At 38.1% G+C, this 23072-nt stretch overlaps 1 protein-coding gene across 3 annotated transcripts in view; it reads right to left on the bottom strand.

Moving 5' to 3' along the window:
* The window catches only part of LOC148368727 (signal peptide, CUB and EGF-like domain-containing protein 3), a 192650-nt gene that overhangs the window by 92003 nt on the left and 77575 nt on the right, over positions 1-23072 (bottom strand). For all 3 annotated transcript variants that reach the window (XM_088330756.1, XM_088330753.1, XM_088330754.1), the window contains exons 3-4: positions 21196-21321; positions 5915-6049 (exon numbers count right to left, since the gene is read on the bottom strand). In XM_088330756.1, the coding sequence (XP_088186882.1) occupies positions 5915-6049; positions 21196-21321 (261 nt within the window). The remainder of the gene's footprint in view (positions 1-5914; positions 6050-21195; positions 21322-23072) is intronic.

Here is a 23072-nt window from a genome sequence, read left to right as displayed (position 1 = left end):
AACCAACACAGATTTTCCAATAACAATACAGGACACCCAATTCATGAAGAAATAGAAAAAAAATGGATGGACTTGAAAAAATGAGGACATCACTTCCGAACAATGGTCTGGACTTTGACAGAGTTCCTACAGTTCGTCCAAATTCAAGACTTTTAAGAGCTTTTTGAATGCGTTTTGAAATCAATTTCAAGACCAAGTTGGGACAAAGAAAAAAACAATTGAAACCAACAAAACAAAAAACGACAAATATTTCTTGCACACAATACATCGTGCCTTGTACACATTTCCTGGAACAGCTTTTAGCCATGGAGAAAAACATTCATTGGACAGCCACTTCAACATAAATGTACACTTTCCCATGTCCAAAGTAAATGTTTGTCCGTAGTTGCTATGTGAATTGTGGGTAGACCTAAGACATGCGTCCGTTCAGAAAAGCCCGACTGAAACCACATCACCATTTTGATAGTTCCTATATCATGGTCACGTGATGTTGCCACGAAAGGAAATCAGTAAATTAATGAAAAAGACAATCGATAAATGTTACTTAAACGTACCTATCTATCTACCTTGGTCATGTTCCTCAAGAGGGGTGACCGACAGCAAGACAAACACATACAATAACAAATTACAAAAAGGGAAAAAAAATGGCAAAAAACACACACAAAATGCCCAAACACCCAAACAAGTTAGGCACCTCGGCACCCAAGTTGGTCATGCTTTCGTCCCTCCAGATGAAATGGGACACCAGAAAGCGGCCATGTCACTCGGGTCAGGGTGACACAATACATTCTTTTGTTCAACAGCAGGGCTTTCACTGGTTTACCCCTGCCGCATCATACGGGTCACCAGCCCATCCTTAAGAACACGTCCACAATCCCACTATCCTTTCACAACACCTCTCCACTCATACCTATCACCAACAAGAGCTCTAGCTTCCATTATATTTAGAACTCTTTTCTGCAGTACACTCATAACACCATCCATCCACGTCAATCACGGCCTTCTTCTTGGTCTCCTTCCATTGACTTCTGCTTTGTAGATCCTCCTCATCCATCCTCTCCATGTGTCCAAACCAACCGAGTACTCGCTTATCAACACGCTTGCTTAGTCCCACAACTACTCCAGTTCTGTCCCTCACCATTTCATTTCTCAATCCATCCAATCTTGTCACTCCTAACATACTCCTCAAACACTTCATCTCAAAAACATTCAATTTCCTTCTTAAATCTGCGTTTTAGTTCAAAAAAACACAAATATTATTAATATGTTCACATTTTTAAAACTTCAAAAATTGGATTTAGGACATTTTAATGCCAATTATGGCCTTCATTTCAGAATAATGAATTCAATGCCTTGAAAGACTTTACAAGGATCCTCGGGAACCTGTTTGAATAATGACTTGATATTCCCCAACACTAAAATGTTTATGGTTTTTTATTTTCATTTTTTTACCTTTGTTGGCTTTTGTTTGTTGTATGTCCGAAAAAATAAAAAAACGGACAATAAATTAAGTTACTATAAAAAAATAATAACTGTATCTCCAAACTAGATGGAGTCATGATTTCAACCACATCTGGCCCATGAGCCATACGTTCCCTACCCCTGCTTTAAAGAAAAGAATTGGGCTGATGTGTGGTGAGCCATTTGTGTCATGGAAGACGGATCAAACAAGCGCCACACTTTGCTACCGGTGACCTAAGTTCATGTTCTGCTGAGACACCGCAACAAAAAACACAACACTCGAAACGGGTTCATTAGTTCTTTTCAAGCCCAACATTGCCAGCGTGAAAAGTCTTACTGTAACCATCAAGGTCAGGCTCACGCAGTCCCGAGGAAGTAATAACTTAAACCAAAGCCGCAATATATTGTAACTCTAACCAGGTGCTTTTTGTGCATAAACCTTAACCAGACCTCAATTTGAGCGTTCACACATCATATAACATAACGATTTCCAAAGGCTCTTTTAATAAATGTACTCGTGTTACTCGAACGTCATGCCTTGAAGGGAACTATCACATCCAAAACTGACCCTTTGAAGGGTCGCGGCAGCTAATAAGCTCCACTCATATTTTACCGAGCCGAGTGTTCACTTTGGATGGGTTGAGAATGAGAAAGTGTTGAATAATAAGCAGGCAAGTCATCTTTCAAAATAATGAAACTATGACAGAAAACCTGCTATGCGAGCGAAAGGGAGGGTTTTATTACATTTACCTTATCTCCGGTATCACTTGATCTAAATTTCATCTGGAAGTAATGAAGTTGAAATTAATATAAAAATGAAATGTTAACAAGAACGGTGAGCACATTTATTAAACAGTCGGGGAACATCCTGGTGATCATTCTCCGATTCTGGCACTTTAAATATAGTAGTGCTGCTTTGAAACACTCAATCCGACTTTTTTACTCCACTCAAATAACACTGCGTTTATGAAATGTAAACAGCGACGGTTCACCAGGCCAGGCTGATCCCATAAACTCAAGACTTCCTAGATGCTCAGTTCACAATTCGGGGCAGTTTGGAACATCAGAGCCTAATGACGACAATCACAATCTCAGGTCTAACTGGCTGCGCTTTGGAATCTACTGCATAATGGCTTGCAAAACATGTTTTTGTGATTGAGATAACCAACTTAAGATTTATAATGGATTTATAAAGGATATGACGGACTAAAAATGTATTTAAAATCAGATGACCCGAATATACAAATGGTCCTTTCAACAACAAAAAAAGAAGGTCAAGGCACAATCTAAAATACAGTGGAACCTCGGTTTTCGAACGCCTCTCAGTTCGAACAAATCAGTTCTCGACCAAAACTTTCAAGAAATTCTTGCTTCGCGTTTCATTCAAAAAATCGGAGTTCGAACGCCGGTACGCTAGGGTGCGATGCTGAGCGGCGTACGAGTGTAGATCGTGCAGATTACCCCCACCCCTCGTGAAGAACTGTTATGACGTGCGCGCGCACTTCTTTTCGCTTTCGCTTTTAATATCGGTGAACGGAGCGTTTTAGCCCCTAATTATGCCTCCGAAGAAGGTCGGAGCAAGCAGCAAAGTTGCTACAGGTGAAAAAAGAAGAGTAGTGTGTACAACTATTGCATATAAGAAAGAAATAATAGCAAAATATGAAGAAGGTGTGCGAGTTTCCGATCTTGCTATTCATACAGCATGGCTGTAAGAAATCCTATTCGTAATTCTTTTCTTTATCCTTTAACCGCTCATCACTTTTTGTGGAGACCTGGGTGCTAAATGACGTGTAAACGACCTGACTTTTTTATTTTTACACGTTCATGTTAGTACGAAAGATTACGCTAACGCGAACGTACGATTAGCCTGGGTTAGCTTCATGTTTACGTTCATGGTAAACATTCAGGGTGTTGGAACGGATTAAAACGATTTTACATTACTTTTAATGGGAAAAACTATTTTCGGTGATCGAACAAATCGGTTTTCGAACAGGGTTCTGGAACGGATTATGGTCGAGAACCGAGGTTCCACTGTACATGTATGGATATTGTCTGTACACAAAACGACTTCAATAAATTCAAAACATTGTTGCGGCTAAGATAAAAAATTACTGGTACAAATAAATAATAATAATAACAATAATGGGGCGACACGGCAGCCGGGTCGTTAGCGCACAGCCCCACGGTGCAGAGGCCCCGGGTTCAAGTCCAGCTACCGCAGCCTCCCCCGTGTGGAGTTTGCATGTTCTCCCTCTACGTTGGATTCCTTCAGGCACACATTCCTCCCACATTCCAAAAACATGCATGTCGGGTTAATCGGCCGGTCCAAATTGTCGCTAATGAGCGAGTGAGTTGTTTGTTTCTGTGTGCCCTGCGACTGGTTGGCAACCAGTTCAGGGTGTCCCCTGTCCACTGCCTGAAGATGGCTGGAATGAGCTCCAGCACCCCCGCGACCCAACTGAGGATAAGCGGTACGGATAATGCATGGATAAATAACAATAATAGTAGTAGTAATAATAATAATAATAATAATAAAACATGATTATAAAAAAAAAAACCTTAATGACAAATGAAAATTCAAGATTTTTGTTGAACATTTGGCTGCTTCATCAACGCATTTTTGTCATTGCAAATAATATTCCACCAATGATTAAATTATGACATCATCTTTGTCATTTGTCATCATTTTTGAGCTAATTAGCAATCTGTTTACCCAATATTGCTTGTTCAGTCATAGGAAACGTATTATCGCATCTCTAGCTGAAAGAACCTATGAAGAACCTCCTGTCAGGCCACCTCGGTTGACTCAAATCAGGGTGATTGACAACTTTTTAAACTCAATCATTCTTTGCAGGTTTGATAGAGTCAAAAATATAAGATTTAAGTCATCTATCCATCCATCCATTATCTGCTCCGCGTTTCCTCACTAGGGTCGCAGGGGGTGCTGGAGCCCATCCCGAATAACTTCAGGCAGTGGGCAGAGGACACCCTGAACTGGTTGCTATCCAATTGTAGGGTATACAGAGACAATAATTCACTTGCTCACTTATACATGCACTCATAATTTTTATTTAACCTGCTATACAGATTTTTTGGAAAGTGGGATGAAACCGCAGTGCCCAGAGGAAACCCACGCATGCATGGGGAGAACATGCAGACTCCGCACAGGAAGGCTGGAAGCTGGTTTTGAACCCATTACCTCGGATGTGCTACCCACGAGGCTGCTGTGCCGCCATATTGGCCTATAAAAACCATTATTATTCAAATTCAATTGTTTGTTCCTGCAGCCAAATGCAACTCTGAACAAGACACAAGTTCTCAAAAACAAATGCATGCATTAAAATGAGTGAAAATATTTAATTATAGGGTTAGGGTTTTTTCCCCCCAAAATTCAACCTATCCTTTTTCTCAGAGCAATACAAAATTGTCAAAAGGGATTACGCGTATGTGGCAGTATAAATAATCTAAGAACACAAAAACATGTTTATCCATCTACTGTATTTTATATTCACTAACATTTATTTTGCCATCAAAATACATTTTTGGGCAGTTGTGTTCATAATAATAAAATCTTTGGATATTCGTCATGTCACCAATGCTGAAAAAACTTAAATTGATGCAAGAATTCAGGCTTAACATTTCTCAATCAACCTTTCTCAACTTCCTCCCTGGAATGGAGAAATTCACATAATTTACCAATTTTAACCACAATTTACTTGAGAGGTAAAAGATAAAAACCAATTGTTTTTGTGTTGAAATAAGAGTGTAAGGTCTTGCATTTGGTGGGTGACATGCTTGTACAGCCTCTGATTCTAATCAATTAATGCATTCATTCAAAAAAGGGCAAATTGGTGTATTAACAGGCCTTGAACCTCTGATCATCTGTTATAGCTCTTAGAAAATAAAAAAGGGAACACATAGATATAAGGTGAGCCTTCCTCAAGCACTACCTTTACTTGCTTCTTCTGTTTACAGCTCCCTGAGCAAAAACCAATAATCAGTGGCACCAAAATACTGTCAAAGGTACGGACAAAAAACAATAAAACATTTATATTGTTCTCTACTTTTGCTTTCACTTGAAGAATAAAAACCAATATTGCTAACCACTCAGTTCAAATACAATATGTAATTGTGGTCATAAAACTGTAAAAAGGGCTTTCACAATTGACAGCGGGCTACTCTACATGATGTGATAAATGCATAAAATACTTCTGCAATTCATATTATTCCACTATTGAAATCATTCGGTCATATCTATGAATAAAAACCAATGACATCAGCCACAGAAGTCTGCTGAGCATTGCCTGGATAAAATACTCCACCACTTCGTCCATTTAGAACACCTTGAACTGATTTTAAAATTGAGTTGGTTTTTTTGCCACCAAATTGGAAACGCATCAAGGGCCTTGGCAGCACTTTTCACCGTAGAGTACAAATTATGTACAAACTTAACCTTTTGGTCTTTGGATGCAGGTATGCTGGTTGTCACTCAGTAAGAACCCTTCTCTGCAACGACATTCGTAGCTGCCCATCATGTTGACGCAGATCTGCTGGCATCCACCATTGCCTTCTGAACACTCGTCTACATCTGCAGAGAGATACACGTACAAGACATAGTTAATTCATTCAATTCAGGACCAACTGAACGTATAATGCACGTTGCCTGCCAGAGTTTGTAAAACTACTTGTAAACCACAATCTTAATAGGTAAGGCTTTGAACTGAGAGAGTTCTAATAGGAAACAGATGGATATTTTTAGAGGCCAACATTTTGTCTGCAAGGTCGCAGTACAAAAGGCTGTGGTTTTGGATAAACGCCAACATTAGCATAAATAAAAGCTATATGCTAGAGTTAAAGCTAAAAGTATATGATGTTGACCAAAGGTTTTAATTGATTCACTGAACTGTGAATAGTTACTCTCAGACTAATGTGAAGTCATACCTAGGAGTGGGCGATACTAGGAATCTTGGTGTCGACCCAAATAAACACAGGGTAGTACGGGCCAATATCGATACGATCCAGATAATTTCTGCTTAAAAATGTCTTAATACCAAAGGTTTTAATATCTTCACTAAACTGTGAATAGTTACTCTCAGACTAATGGGAAGTCATACCTAGGAGTGGGCGATACTAGGAATCTTGATGTCGACCCGATACCAAATAAACACAGGGTAGTACGGGCCAATATCGATACGATCCAGATAATTTCTGCTTGGAAATGTCTTAATCATTATCTGGATCTATGATCTAAAACCATGACAAACCCAGCACAAAGATTTTAAGCAATATAAATTGTTTACGTTTTTTGTTAAATAACTACAATACGAACTTGACCAGTATAAAAATACTTCTACAACTGTTTCAGAGAAAAAGGCAAGAGACTCAAACTCAAAAAAACAGCAATGTATCAAAAAAAATATTGTAAAATAATGTAAACAAGACAAATAAAATACATTTATTTGCACAAAATTTGAAAAAATAAAATGAGTTTTGCAAATAAAGTATACTGTAAACACAATTGGATCCAAATTAAATGTTAGAATGTATGTATATATATATATTCCGGTAATCTTACAACCCACTAACCACATTCTTATAGTGCTTGTTAAAATGAGAAAGAAGATAGTATCCATCCCAGGGTTAGGATTGTATATTATAGTATTGATAAAATCCAAGTACTTGTTCAGTATCAAAATTATCTATATTTGGACTCATCCACCCACCCTTAGACATAACGTGAAAGAATAGCCGAATTTCGTGAGCATTAGATGTCAATAATAAAAAGCTAATAACTCATTTGCAGGTAGCCAAGGTAAGATGAATATTTATATATGAATATTATGTGTATATATATATATATATATATATATATATATATATATATATATATATATATATATATATATATATATATATATATATGAATATTATATATATTTATATATTAATATTATATATATTTATGTATGAATAATATATATATTTATATATTAATATTATATATATTCATATATGAATATTATATATAAGTATATATACATATCCATTAACCGAAATGAAATAATTGACAAAAATGAAAAAAAATCCAATACTTTTTAGTAAACTGAATACTGTAGGAATGCCTAAAGAACTCTAGTAGGGTGTTCCAAATATTTGACAACTAATTTTGATAATTTGCGTTTGAATTACCTCGAATTTTCAAAACTTGTCTAAAAGCGTTTCAAGTTTTAGTGTGTAACCTTTTTATCTTTTCATGTTCAAAAATCTGGTCACTTTAAAAGAAAAGGCATTTTGTGTTCCAGTATGTTCGGGCTCACCGAAGACAGTGCAGCTTGCCTTCTACTCATATTTTGCAAACAAGGCACCAACCACAGAACAGAAATGAGAACCTTGCAAGAAAAAAATCAAGAAAAAGCCTGTTTATGCGAGTTTGGCACATGCTTCAATACAGACTTGACGTCTGCAGAGTCATAGGCAGCGCTCATATTGAACTTTTGTGAAAATCTGTCATAGAAACAACAAATATTTGTACTTTTCGTTGTTAATGCAACCAATAAAATTGATGGCGTTCAACAGTAGTTTTCGAAATATGGGTGTTTAGACAACTAGGGCTGAAACTAACTATTATTTCAATAATAGATGAATCGGTCGATTATTTTTTCATTCGAATTAGATGGATAGAAAAATATTGTGTATATCAACAGAATAATTTATAGTAAAAAAACAATAGAAGTACAGGTGTTTGTCAAATAGCTTAACAATAAACAAAATACACAGAAATGTATGCTATGCACCTGCAAATACGTAAGCTACATTCTTTATGAAGTGCAAAAAGAGAGAGCATGCGAGTACTTCATCAGATCAAGAGGTCCTTGTGCATTTCTAACGTTTTAGCCATTTGCACACATTTACTTTTTAATTTACTTTACTTGCACTGAAAGGTGAAGCTCTTGTATAAAGAAAATAAAGGCTATTCATTAATTCATTCATGCATCAAAATACGGTCTTGCGCCGCCCTCTGCGGGACCTAAGTGCTTCTAGAAACTCGCCACCGGACCAAGATTTAATCGCACAACAAAGTCTGGTCCCTTGTCACCCTCTGCTGGATCAACGTGATACTACAAGCATGTCCTAAACGTCACAACGAAAATTCAATGTACCGTTTTTTCCGCATTATAAGGCGCACCGGGTTATAGGGCGCACCCCCAAAAAATAGTTATCGGTCCAATATTTTCCATACATAAGGCGCACCGGATTATAAGGCACTACAATGGGAATGTCGTCAGATAGTTCAGTCCAACTTATTACCCCCTTAACATTCCGAAAGCTTGCAAAGAAGCAAATACGTGTCGTAGACAGGTGCGGATGCGGTGTCCGTACGATGTCACCAAACAAACATTTCTTAGTTTCCATTTTATTTTTTGCTGGCAATTGTGTGGACAGCAAAGTAAAAATTTTCTTGTGCAGGGAAACGGGGTTCTTTACTGTGTTTATGACAATAAACACTTTGAATTGAATTTAGTTTAAAAATACTCATCACAGAAACATCAAGATCGTTCTAAAACAAGATACCGGGAAAATATAAATCCGCATAGCTCATCTAAGTTCTCTTGCAGCCTTAACGTTCATTAATGATACGAAACCATGTTTTTCTTACAACCGTGAGTGTAGTAAATCCAGGAGAGTAAAATATTGACAAATACAGAATAGTAAATATAGTTTCTCTATGCCGTAGTGCAACCCAACATGTGATTCACATTCATCTTTTTTTGGCCAATTGCAGGCTTTGTTTCGCCCTTTTAGCCTATGTGAGCCTGTAAATTATTAAAAAAAATATCCGCCCCCTTTACCTCCGAATAACTTTAGCCAATAGTGACTGATTCAAATGATGATTGACACATTGGTTAGGAAATGAAACGCCGGTATATAAATCCCAGCATACACCGCGGACGACTTCGCCTTCGGGGGAAAATCTAGTCGGCGGCTGCTTGCCTTAGTTGCAAGACTTTGCGACTTAATATTGATCCATATATAAGGCGCACTGTGTTATAAGGCGCATGGTCAGCTATTGAAAAAAATAAAGGCTTTTAAGTGCGCCTTATAGTCGTGAAAATACGATATTTGAAATTGCAGCTCACCAGACTTTCAGTGAAACTGCCAACTCCATCATGCCTAACCCATAAAATTGCAGCACATAACATGCAGCACCATCCCCTGGCAAGTGAGAAACCTGATTTACCTGGGCTAGAGTACCTGCTGATGACGAGTGTCTGTCAGCCCCATGTTTGAGGAATGCAGTTAAAAGGGAGGAAACAGGAGTCAGGGAGGAGGAAGACTCATGGGGCCAAGGAGGAGGGTGGAGGGTGACTTGATGGCTGGCGTGGTTACAGCAAGGTGACAAAACAACCAAGTCAATGCTCCTCAAGTGCACACTGAAGCGTTTCAAATAGATCGCTAGAGGCTCGGCTCTCCCGCAGGACAACAAAAGGCCACAAATCCCAATCGAGATTGCACCGATAATAAATCACTCACTCACGAACCTGCCAGGATTGAAAAAAAATCTCTCTCTTAATATAAAAAGAACCTAGCTTCCCTACTTTTCTTAGTCCGGAGAACTGTGCGTGAGTCCACTGTTACTGTGGAGGTAACACTCCATTTTTTTCTCTCCCCCTGGAGACCTGTGCTCTATCACTACCGACCACACTGGAACCTTATCCACCCCACTGCTCGTTGCATCAATATTCTGCTGTGTATACAAGGCTGTTTTTTTAATAAACCGTCATGCGAAACTAAATTACTGTCTATTTGTCCAGTCTGAGAAGGCCTCTAGGTTAAGTTTCCTTTCTGGGGATTTCTCAGCCCGGCAGAGTTACAAATTAAAATTTACTGTCTTCTCCTTTCCTCCCCACAAAAATGCAGAGATGTTTCTGAGCCTGACGAGATGTCAAATTGGGGCAGTTGGCAATAAAGGCATATTTAGAATAAAATACAGATTTTCAATGCAGATTTTTGCTCATATTGAGTATTATTTGTCTCATTTGACTTGATAAGTTTATTTACTTTACTTATGTTTCAATTTTGGACACTTGTAAAGGAGATTGCATAGGATGCCATTTTGTTATTCTGACTATTATACCTGACTGTTGTTTGTCAGTTTGCCTATTATGCACTGTTTATATGCTTGTCACTATTAGGTGATCATGTTACTGTTTTTTGATGTCCATGATCAGCTTCTTGTATCCTAGGAGATTTTTTTTTAAAAAGAGCTCAGGATAGGACCTTTGGAAAAGGTTGGAATTTTGCATCTTGTGGGCTTTTACAGTCCGGTCCTGTTTTCCTTGCAAGTTCTAAATTCATTGATTTCTTCTCTCCTTATTTTGAGTCTTTTAAACTATACACCTATTACTTTAGGACAACAAAAGGCCACAAATCCCAATCGAGATTGCACCGATAATAAATCACTCACTGACTAGCCTGCCAGGGTTGAACAAAAATCTGTCTCTTAATATAAAAGAGACAGATTTTCTTGGTCCAGAGAACAGTGCGTGAGTCCACTGTTACTGTGGAGGTAACAGTCCATTTTTTTATTTCTATCTTGTTTTTCAGCTATCATAAAAACAAAAAGCATTAAACTTCAAAAACACATAATATGATAGGGAGAATAAGCATTGTTTATTTTAAGCATTATTCTATTTTTACTATAGGTTAATTTCTAAGGAAAAGGAAATCTATCGATTTAAAAATTAACCGATATTACAGTTGAGAAATGTTTTTTTAATCGTGTTGTTGTAAGAAAAATTATTATTTGGTTGATTTTTATTGACCTGATTTTCAAAATTAGGGAATCATTGTTGTTTAAAAATTAAGCTGATTACATTTTTTTATCTTAATGAGAACAAAAATCTCAAAAAGACTGATGTTTATTCTGCTTTTAATTTTGGACACCTGGAAGGAAGATTTCAAAGGATGCCATTATTTCGACTGTTATGCACTGTTTACATCATTTTGATAGCTATGAGTCAATCATGTTGCTGTTCGTTTATACCAACATTCTTTAGAGCGGATCTGATTTTTGTATCTTAGGAGATAAAAAGGAAAGAAAGCCTCAGAGGAGGTCTTTTAGAACAGCTTGGGATTTCTTACTTCAGGTTTGGGCTCCCCCCTGTTCTCCTTGCATTGACTGTCTACTAAACTATAAATGAGTGAAATTGTCTGCCATACTACTAGACATTGCTAATGTCGAGGACATTTAATTTGTAATTTATTTATCAATTTTTACTGAATCGATAATAATTAATAATCTTAAAATGTGCAAATCTATATGCCAATGGGACAAGTCTGCTTTGTAATTGTTACATTGAGACAACAAACCCATCTGCTACCTTCCTTGCCACAAAACTCATTTTTTTTTTCATTTCCTATGTGGTGTGCTTGGCTCCAAACTTCATAAAGTTGGCAGCGACAAAAGAGAGAGGCTGCTGGAAACTGAAAAGTTGCTGTAATGCATGCACAAACCCAAATCAGTCTAATGCATGCACGACACGCCTGCAAGATATGCAAACAGTTTTGGAAGGCCTGTGGGAATTATCTCTTCATATTCCCAGTCCATCAATGAAGGTTTCATTTCCTGATTCCTTCAAACTTCCAAATGAGGCGTTGTCTGTCGGTAGATCTCTCCCATTTAAAATAGCTCCCAAAATTGCCCGTGTTGTGTGCTAGGCAAGGCTGGCGTCCAAAGCAAATATTTCCAAGCGGAAAAGGTTTCTGGCATAGCTCGGAGACATGCTCATGTTATTTGTTCTTGAAACATTTTTTTTTAATTCTCTTGAGGATAGAAAAAATGTCTTAATCAAGTTAAAAGGATTGCCTTAATTTTGTAAAATGAGACAGGTCGCCGGTTTATCCCGGCTTTGGTCCAGGAGACGAAGGGGAAGAGAAGGTTCAAACAGAGTGAGATTAAGAGATTGGTTGTGTTTGCAGAGGCCTTGTCCACCGCTTTCTCAGATAGCCAAGACTGTATATATAACATTTGGCCTTGTGCAGAGATTTAGAGTCATGTAAACATGGTGGTTGCCTTACTAAAAATCCTGAAACTGTTGTTCCCTTTTGTTTTCCTGGAGGTTATTACCAACTGATTGTACAGGGCAGGTTGGGTGAAAAACAACAGCCGTCTCAACTGTCCTCTAAGCGGTCTGTATGCGTCCTGCTGCGTGGCTCCTATGTGGCGCAGACAGGACTGTCTCTGTGGTCTAGACAGACCAGAGACAAGAAGGTGAGTGGACGGACACTGGCCTCTTTCGGTATTTCATTTACAGGATGCACACACCCTGTAATAAGGCAGAAAATCAGACCCATGTGCAGTAACAGGCAACAGGAAGGCTGGGGGGATAGAAGGGGTGTTTGAGGGGACTCCGGTGGCTGCCAGGTCCATTTGTCGCTTAGGTTTGTGAATAAGTTGCAGTTGAGTTGAGCGTCAGTGAAGAAAAGGTGGAGAGTGCAAGGCAGGGTTTCTATCAGATCAAGGTTTCTTGTTTTCAAAAGGCCTCCAACAGGATTTCTCACTTTACACAGAGCATCTCTTCAGACACTCAGCTTAACACAGCAACGACGTTGAAAGAAGATGGCCGAGTGCAAAACGGACATCTTGTATTCAAACATACATACGTTGAATATTGAACATGATGCAAGACAGCGTTTTCAATATCATTGCTAATGGAGGCATTTATATTACTGTGACATACTTGTCAACTTATGTTTTTTATTAGTTTTTTGATTACCGTATTTTCCGCACTATAAGGCGCACCTAAAAGCCTTTATTTTTTCAAAAGCTGACCATGCGCCTTATAATACAGTGCGCCTTATATATGGATCAATATTAAGTTGCAAAGTCTTGCAACTAAGGCAAGCAGCCGCCGACTAGATTTTCCCCCGAAGGCGAAGTCGTCCGCGGTGTATTCTGGGATTTATATACCGGCGTTTCATTTCCTAACCAATGTGTCAATCATCATTTGAATCAGTCACTATTGGCTAAAGTTATTCCGAGGTAAAGGGGGCGGATCCTTTTTATCATTTACAGGCTAGCATAGGTTACAGGGGCAAAACAAAGCCTGCAACTGGCCGAAAAAGATGAATGTGAATCACATGTTGCACTACGGCATAGAGAAAACGTTTTTTACTATTCTGTATTTGTAAATATTTTACTCTCCTGGATTTACTACACTCACGGTTGTAAGAAGACCATGGTTACGTATCATTATTGAACGTGATGGCTGCAAGAGAACTTAGGTGAGTTATGCGGCTTTATATTTTTCCGGTATCTTGTTTTAGAACGATCTTGATGTTTCAGTGATGAGTCTATTTTTAAACTAAATTCAATTCAAAGTGTTTATTGTCATATGCACAGTAAAGAACCCTGTTTCCCTGCACAATAAAATTCTTACTTTGCTGTCCACACAGTTGCCAGCAAAAAATAAAATGGAAACTAAGAAATTTTTGGCATTTATTGAATCCCAAGACTTTAACCTTCCGAATGATATTTGGAACAATGCATTTGAGTGATTGGTGACATCGTACAAACACTGTGTCCGTACATGTGTGAGACACATATTTGCTTCTTTGCAAGCTTTCGGAATGTTAAGGGGGTAATCAGTTTGACTGAACTATCTGACTGTTTTGTCGACGTTCCCATTGTAGCGCCTTATAATCCGGTGCGCCTTATGTATGGAAAATATAGGACCAAAAACTATTTTTTGGGGGTGCGCCCTATAACCCGGTGCGCCTTATAGTGCGGAAAATACGGTATTTCAAAGTATGTACGTTGTACAACAATTTTTGTAGAGTTACACTTTTAACGTTTCAAAATGTTATTATTATTATGTTATTTTGTTAGACCTATCTTGTTTTGCTCAATTCAGCTTTATTCTGGATCGTCTCGGTCATTGATAGCAGATGAACATGTCATCGTAGATTGCTGAAGTTGGCGCGGTACACTAGCAAATGTTATCGAGCAAGCATTTATTCAGTAAATCAAATAAATGTAATTACACAAATGATCTTTGTTTTTATTCCACATAGTCTGGCTTTCTGCGAGTAATTAGGTACTGCATTATGTTTTTAATTGATAAGGGGAGCAATTGGCTAAGGTTAAAAGGTAAGCGGTAGGTAAAAATGTATTCAACCAACAATTAACTAAACAATCACATATTTATGCATGTAATGAACCCAATATTTGCAACACTGCAATGTTGACTATTATTGCTTCATAGGTGCAGTCATTATTTACATTGATATGGAATGAGGACAAAAAAAACATTTGAAAACAATTCTGGAAGAAAACACTTGACTTGTTTTGACCATTGTGCTAAGGAGAGACCTTGGCACTGACCTCTTATGGTTGCCAGGCTGTCTGACGTTTATATATCTAGACCCAGTTTGAGTGTCCCATTAAGGATCTCTGGCAATATGTTCAGCTGAAGTTTTTAATTGCATGGTGGATGAGAATGACCAATTTCAAGCAAAGACGCATTTGTTGACGTAGTCTTGAGAGTTACGAGCTGAAGACACTCGTGTCACAATCCAGATGTGTGTTTCACAACAAAAGCAGAGTGACTGCCCCTAGGGAGATGCAAGACAGCTGCATACGTATGTAGCGGTGAAGTGACTAGTTTTACCCGAAATATGCCTCTGCTTTTCTGTACTCTGGCACTGCAGTCCTTCCATCTACTTCTCAGATCTCAAAGTCATGTCAGGTGAGTAGCTCCTTATTTTAAGTATAAGGTATAGACTATAGTTCTACAGACAATTGAATGTAAAAATGTACATTATTAGCGTAAACGTTATCGATGAACTATTTTAAAAACATTTTATAAACATTTCCCAGATGATCCAGGCAATCTATTACGATTATTTTACGACTTGTGTTTTTATTGCTTATTCAATTTTGAAATTTTACATCGGGTTATTCTAACTTGATAGCACTTTGTTGCCAGCATATAGAGTACAACGGCCCTTTTATGTTGTCCACGTAAAGTAACGTGAAATACATTTAAAATAATTATAATATTTCTAAGTTGAAAATGTCTGTCTTCTAACTTCACTTAAAATGACATATCTGTTACATCACTCCTCAGAGATGGCTTAATTCCAGAATGCTTTCTGACGATTGAGGATGGAAATACTCTTCACCCTTTTGTCTCTTAGGTTATTTGTCTGAATATAGGTAAGTTACAACAATAGCAAAAATAATTTTACATTTATTTACGTTATATTCTTCATATTATAGAAATTACATTTACCACACTATAACTGGTGATAGTGTCTTACTGCTAATACTATCTCTTCACTACTCCGAAACAGCTACTGTCCAAACTGTCTACTAGATACTTGTATCCAATCATAATAACATTCTCCAATATATAAAGAAATTGATGCTGATGCAGATAGTTTAACAAGAATATTTTGCATAGTAATGTATCACGTTACAGTAATTTATTTTTAATACTCCCAAACTGTCAGTAAAACTCGTCAACTGTCTATCAAATATGGCATCTAGCGTATTGTGACACAAAATTATTTCAACCCCAAACATAATTATACACTAAAATCCTCATAGGGCTTGATCTAAGAACTGTTGAGTCTGAAGTGTAAACTATTCTTGTTTTGCCTCCGAAAGTATGTCAAAATCGTTAGTGAGTGTGGAAGTACTGTATAATGAGCAACAGCATGTGGTTGGACTTTAGATCACTTCAATCACTACAAAATCACCACAAAATTTGGAATGAAAGCTTTTTGGGTTATAAATGATATTTAGGCTTCTTCATCTACAGGTATTTAATATATACCTTTATAGCTATGAGTATGTTTGATTTTGTGACATAATACAATTGTACATTTTCCAATAACACAAATGGGCAAAAAGCTTATCACTTAGCAAAGCCAATTGAAGCAACCTTCTAATACTTGAAAAACTGAAATGACATTGCTCTTGTTATAGACCACGTCATGACTTTGGAGAGGTTAAAGTAAAAGGTCATTCATTTCCCTATAGATTGCAAAGGGAATTGAGCTCCACTGAATCAATACAAACCAAATCAGAGTAAGTCAACAAGAATCAAAAGAACCAAGTCCCACGCTCGACCCCTAAGTTCTTTTATGACAGGGAGCAAAGTGTCTTTAGACAAATGAACAATGTGGTGACAGAATATTATCTTTACCAGCTAGCTTACTCAATATTTTCATTAGAATGATGCAATTTCGTTTTTGAGGTTAGGTATTATCACCACCAATGTTTACACGTGAAAAGTCAGTTTCGGTTAAATGCAATGATAACGTGCCTAAAAACACATCCTCGGGTTTCCTCATCCATAGGTCATAAGTGGGCAGGGTGGTACTACAGTTAGAAACTAATAGACTTCCTGCATCTGGTTTTCATTGCGAAGGGGATGTGTGTTTTGGATTAAATTGACATTGATTCTTCTGTTTTTCCTGAGACTCCAAAAATCCTTTACAACTTGGCCATGTGGTGATTAACCACCATACTTTTCTTCACAAACAAGCAACCACAATTGTTTTCAACATTGTAACCAGGCTTGCTGATACTGATGTCCCAGAGGCTCCAAAAGCTCACCGTGGGCTAAATTATAAAGCAAATGACATCTCACTCCTTGTAGACCAAAGTAGAGTGCTGTGATATTGCATTGCTTCCACCTTGCTGACTTCCTGACATCTTTGTGAGGCTGAGGGTAGACAGCAGAGACCTCAGAAACCGCAGCGTCCCTGTTGAGGCACACAAGGCAGCGTTCTGCTTCACGCCCCAGCGCCTTCTGCCACCGCCCAATGCCATTATGCTGCCAACACATGCAATTACAAGGAGCCATGTGCCACGTGCCGCAGTGCAAAAAGAAATGCGATGGAGGAAATACTCTCGGGCGACAAACACACAGATTCCCGAGAGGACTAAAAATGGAGGTTACGGACTTGACTACCAGTTACACCTTACATCCAATAAAACATAACAATCCATCTCCCCCTAAACCACTCCCCCCAAATCACTTCAAATATTGATTTTAAACTCAAAATGAACTGTTAAGGATCGATAAAACATCTCTCTCTGCAGTCTCAGGCACATCTGGTATTTAAGGGCTCTCAGGGTCTGACCTTGTCTGGGAACCAGCTGCTTAGGTTCTCCACTCTTGGGCCGAGAAGGGACTAATCTTTTCTTTGGGACCAAAAAGGAGCTTAATCAAAAGAGGTTGGTGTCTCGCAAAACATTAGTTGGACATTTTCCTCCACTCCGAGGTTTGTAGTTTAAGGTTTATTTTTGCAATAAATATTTCTAAAGAAAATATCATTATCTTTGGCGCTATATAAATAAATAACCACAACCTTAACAACATTCACAAAAAAATTACGATATCTCCAAGGTGTTTTGTTCTCATCATATATCATTTGAAGTCTTCTGGGATAGATTCCAGCCCATCGTGACTTTGATACTGAAGACCGCTTTAGGAAGTTACTAAATCATGAATGTTAAACACCTATAACTAAGAGCTCGGAGATTTAAGTAAAAAAAAAAAAAACATTAAAAAAAACACGATCTTTGATGCAAGCACCCAAAATAGATCCTCTCTCTGGGTGTCAGGGCTCTTCATTAGAAATAGGCTGAGAGGCTTGGTCATCCAGGAGTCAGGGCCACTGCTACACTGCATTTAGAAAAGCCAGGAGAGGTGTTCTTGGTATCTCCTACAGATGCCCCCATGACGCCTCTCAAGAGATTTTCTGGGGATCTCCCACTTGGCCCAGAGGACAACCAAGGATACACTGAAGAGACTGTCTATCAGTTGGCACGGGGACCAAATATCAAATGGATAGGGAAGGACTTCTGTGATAACACTGCTAGTTTATGAAATAACAGGTTGATGTTTTTGTTAACAGTGACAACTATAAGTAAAGGGATTTTCAGGGGCTCAAATTAGCTAATTTGTCAAAACATTGGAAAGAGCTCTCTGTAGGATATGCAAGTGTTCTATACTCACCCCAATAATTAATTGTTGAAAGAAAACCACCATAAGGATGAGATTTGAAACAAAAGTGTGAAACCAAACTGAAAGGGTTTCTTGATCTGATGGTGCCTGATCTACGGGCGCAACTAGAATCAAAATGACCGATGATTTGTTGTGTCTTCCACTCATTTTTTTGCAATTACACACCAGCACACAAGTCAGAAGCTGAGTGACGGCACATCAAGTGATCCATTCACAACTGGATGTAGTTTCTTGATGACTTGGAAAATAGCCCTGCGCTGCAGATCCTAGTGAGATATACTAAGAGAGGGGGGAAGTGCGCTGGGGGTGATAGACGAGGGGCAGTATTGAGGCAAGTGAAGAAAATCAACAATGGGCAAAGACTTTAAGAGGAAAGGAAAACCGTGGCGGCCTCTTGCAGTCACAACTGGTTAACTCCATTGAAGAGGCATGCAACTGATTTTTTTGCAAAAGGGTGGCGCAAAGGAAGAACCCTATGAACTCTTGGTCCAAAAGTAAGACATTGGATCCAAACCAAAAAGCAGGAATTTGCTAGATGTCAATAATAACAATTACATTTTTGTTTATAATAAAACCAGAAAGATGCCGGTGTATTAGAAAAAAGCTCTACCACTGGCATCTCTGAACTTGAACTAAATAAATAATGAGAACTGTGAGACCAATCTGAGTTGTGTGCCCACATATAAAAGTTATCTTCCTGTGAATTAGATAAATAGATAGATAGATAGATAGATAGATAGATAGATAGATAGATAGATAGATAGATAGATAGATAGATAGATAGATAGATAGATAGATAGATAGATAGATAGATAGATAGATAGATAGATAGATAGATAGATAGATAGATAGATAGATAGATAGATAGATAGATAGATAGATAGATAGATAGATAGATAGATAGATAGATAGATAGATAGATAGATAGATAGATAGATAGATAGATAGATAGATAGATAGATAGATACTTTATTCATCCCTGAAGGGAAATTCACATTTCCAGCAGCATCCCTGAGCTGAGAACAGTACAATAATAAAGCCAAAAGAATACAATATACACATATATATATATATGTGTATATATATATGTGTGTATATGTGTATATGTGTATATGTGTATGTGTATATATACATGTATATACATATACATAATTATGGGTAAGTGGTCTCCATGAACGTAAAACGTACTGTATCTTGAAGCTGGTTACATTTTCTTCCCGAAGTGACAAGTGAAAGGTCGATTTGGATTTAGTAAAGAATGTTGATAGTCAAAAGCAGGGTTGCTCCCTATGTTTGGCAAACATAGCGGCATGAGCTCAGGAGGTAGAGCGCACGTCTTGGGATCAAGAGATCGCAGGTTCGATTCCCGGCTCCTCCGTGTTACATGTTGAAGTGTCTTTGGGTAAGACACTGAATCCCTAATGCCCCCAATAAGCAGGTTGGTGCCTTGCATGGCTGCGCGGCCGCTAGTGGAGTGTGAATGGGTAAGTTTGAAGCACATTGTAAAGCGCTTTGGAAAGTCTTCATTGACTTGAAAAGCGCTATATAAATGCAAATCATTTCATTTCATTTCCTTTCAAAAAGTGCTGCGAAATTCAAAATACTTTTAAAACATTTGCAATGACACTAAATGACAAAGCACACTCTCTGGAGAAATATCGTAATATAGTAAAGTATGTTAGCCCAGCAGCGTACTCAGAGTATTAATCTCAGGGTCAAGCCCTTCATAAATTCGCTCCATTATTTGTCAGGCTAATTAAAAAGAGATGTGAAACCAGATGAAAAGGCTACATGCTTCATAACATTATTAAGATGTGAATATTAAAATCGTATCAAGATAAGCCCTGGAGCGTATATTTGCATTTTTGAGTTCCAATGCAAAGTCAATGCAAAGCAATGAAGGTAGGTGATAAGTTTCACATTTCAAACTAAATCAAATGTATTTGTACAGCCCATCAACGAACCTCTGCCACGCAAGACATGGGTTTTGACTCGGTCCTGTTTCCTGTTGGTATTTCCTGTCTGTTAGTGTTTCCGTTTATTTTTGTCCTGTTTGATATCGGTTTCCAGTTTCGTTCCCGTCTTTTTTTGTCCTGTTTATCATTGTCTCCGGTTTTTTTTCCCGTCTAGTTTGTCCTATTTAATTCCGATATCCTGTTTTCATTATCAATCCTGTCTGTCCCATATCGACCCCATCTGTCCGATATCTATTCGGGCAATTGGTATCGATTTCGTCGGCCTCTGGCTTCCTATCATTCCACGCCAGACTGCTGCCTAACATGCCTGACTCCCCATTTCCCGTACAATAAAAGGCTTGTGTGAGAAACGTCACGCGTTTGGGTCCTGATCCTTTTTCGGTTAATGACAAAACAATTTGAAGTAGAAAAAAACGCGCAACTCAAAACGCTGCTACGTAACGGCGTTATTTTTGACGGCGTTATTCCCAATACTGGAATTTGCTTATACTGTATTAGAAAAATATGTTCTATAGATGTAGATCTGTATATATGTTTTAAAACGTAAATTAATATAAACAATAGACAAAGTTCTCCCATACATTAAATATGAAAGGCAACTTAATTGGAAACATCGAGAAAATAATAATTTAACAGACGCAGGCACAGGAACAAATACATAAACCGTATGCTCCCTTCCACACGATCACCCTCGCACGCACAAATCACACACTCACCTAGACAATTGTGCCCATCATGTGCCAAGCGGAAGCCATCATAGCATGTGCACCTGTAATTTCCTGGGATGTTGATGCACTCATGGACACAGCCACCATTGTATTCGGTCGCACATTCGTCCACATCTGAAGAACAAAAAACAATGATTGAAGACGTTAATGCAGCTCATTTTTGTTGTTTCAGTCAAATTTCAGGTGATAAATGGACAACATAGGTTCAGGAGTGGTGGCTGAAATGAAAGTTGATAGCACCTCTACTAAGGTAGCATTTCAAAATGATTTAATTCATTGTATTCTTTTAACTTTTGCCACACAGTTCATCGGAGAACAATGTTACACTTGATCAGGGTTGGGTAGGGTTACTTTAACTGGATTACTTTCAATTACTTTTGGATTACTCCAATACCAAATATGCTAATAAAAGACAAAAGAAACTAAATATGAATAAAATTATGACTCACAACACGTGGTAAGCTTTCTCTCATGGCTTTGATCTCTTTGATCTCCGGCAAAACTAACATAAAATACGACAGAAACAAAATGAAAATAAATCCAAACAGCTTGCCAACATCATTTTTGCCGTTCCATGTACAGTGGAACCTCGGTTTTCGAACGCCTCTCAGTTTGAATAAATCGGTTCTCGACCAAAAATGTCGAGAAATTGTTGCTTCGCTTTTCGTTCAAAAAATCGGAGTTCGAACGCCGGTACGCTAGGGGCGATGCTGAGCGGCGTACGAGTGTAGATTGCCCCCACCCCTCGTGAAGAACTCCTTCTCTACTTTCGTTTTTCAAAAGCGGTGAAGGGAGTGTTTTAACTCCTAATTATGCCTCGGAAGAAGGTTGGTGCAAGCAGCTACAGTTGCTACAGATGAAAAAAGAGGAGTAGTGCGTACAACTATTGCATTAAAGAGAGAAATAATAGCAAAATATGAAGAAGGTGTGCGAGTTTCCCTTCTTTCAGGAATACAGCATGGCTTCTGCAGACAACCGCCAAGGTAAGAAATCCTACTCATAATTCTTTTCTTTGTCCTTTAACTGCTCACCACTTGTTGTGGAGACCCGGGTGCTAAATGACGTGTAAACGACCTGACTTTTTTATTTTTACTCCCCAAGCCTGCACAAAATTTAGTAATTTTATTCATATTTAGTTTATTTTGTCCTTTATTAGCATATTTGGTATTGGATGAATCCAAAAGTAATTGAAAGTAATCCAGTTAAAGTAACCCTACCCAACCCTGCACCTGATTAGGTTCAATGAACAAAAGCCAAGTTGCTGATATTCTGGGGAATAAAAACTGAATCTATTTTAGTTGTAGTTGGCTTTAAAAGAAGCTTATTGATGTTCACAAGTTCCCAAACTACCATGAATTTAACGTCACTTTTAAATTGTTCTTGGAGCTTGAGTTAGAGATAATTGTAAAACTAAACATACAAACAAAAAAAACATTTAAATAAGAAGTCAAAATACAATTGAGTATATGACAACTGTATGTGTGTGTATGGCTTTAAATTTCAAATACAGACGCATCCCTACTTACAAACATTCGAGTTACGAAAAACGGTGGATACGAACATTTTTTCGGGATGTCGAAAAATACTTGAACATTGCTGTAAGTAATTGTGCACCTTTCTTCAAGTAAAGGACAGTACTGTAGTGCTTCTTTCCGCCGCTACCAGCATGTGACGCTGTGAGACCTCACCCAGCATCCACCCCAAGAAAAAATCCGGCTTCCTCTTCCTAGTTCGTGTGTAAACATACTGTACTGGATCTCCAGCACATTTGTATTGTTTAATATATCATGCATCCATTCAATATACCGGTAGTTGGTGTAAAGTGTAAAGAAGAGGCGAGCTGTTTCTTTTGAAATGAAAGTGAA

This window comes from Urocampus carinirostris, chromosome 3 (assembly GCF_059441175.1).
Source record: "Urocampus carinirostris isolate Australia breed hairy pipefish chromosome 3, RoL_Ucar_1.0, whole genome shotgun sequence".
In the NCBI taxonomy this organism is placed as follows: domain Eukaryota; kingdom Metazoa; phylum Chordata; class Actinopteri; order Syngnathiformes; family Syngnathidae; genus Urocampus; species Urocampus carinirostris.
The sequence above is the reverse complement of the archived record's forward strand: the minus strand, read 5'-3'. Positions and strand labels throughout refer to the sequence as shown.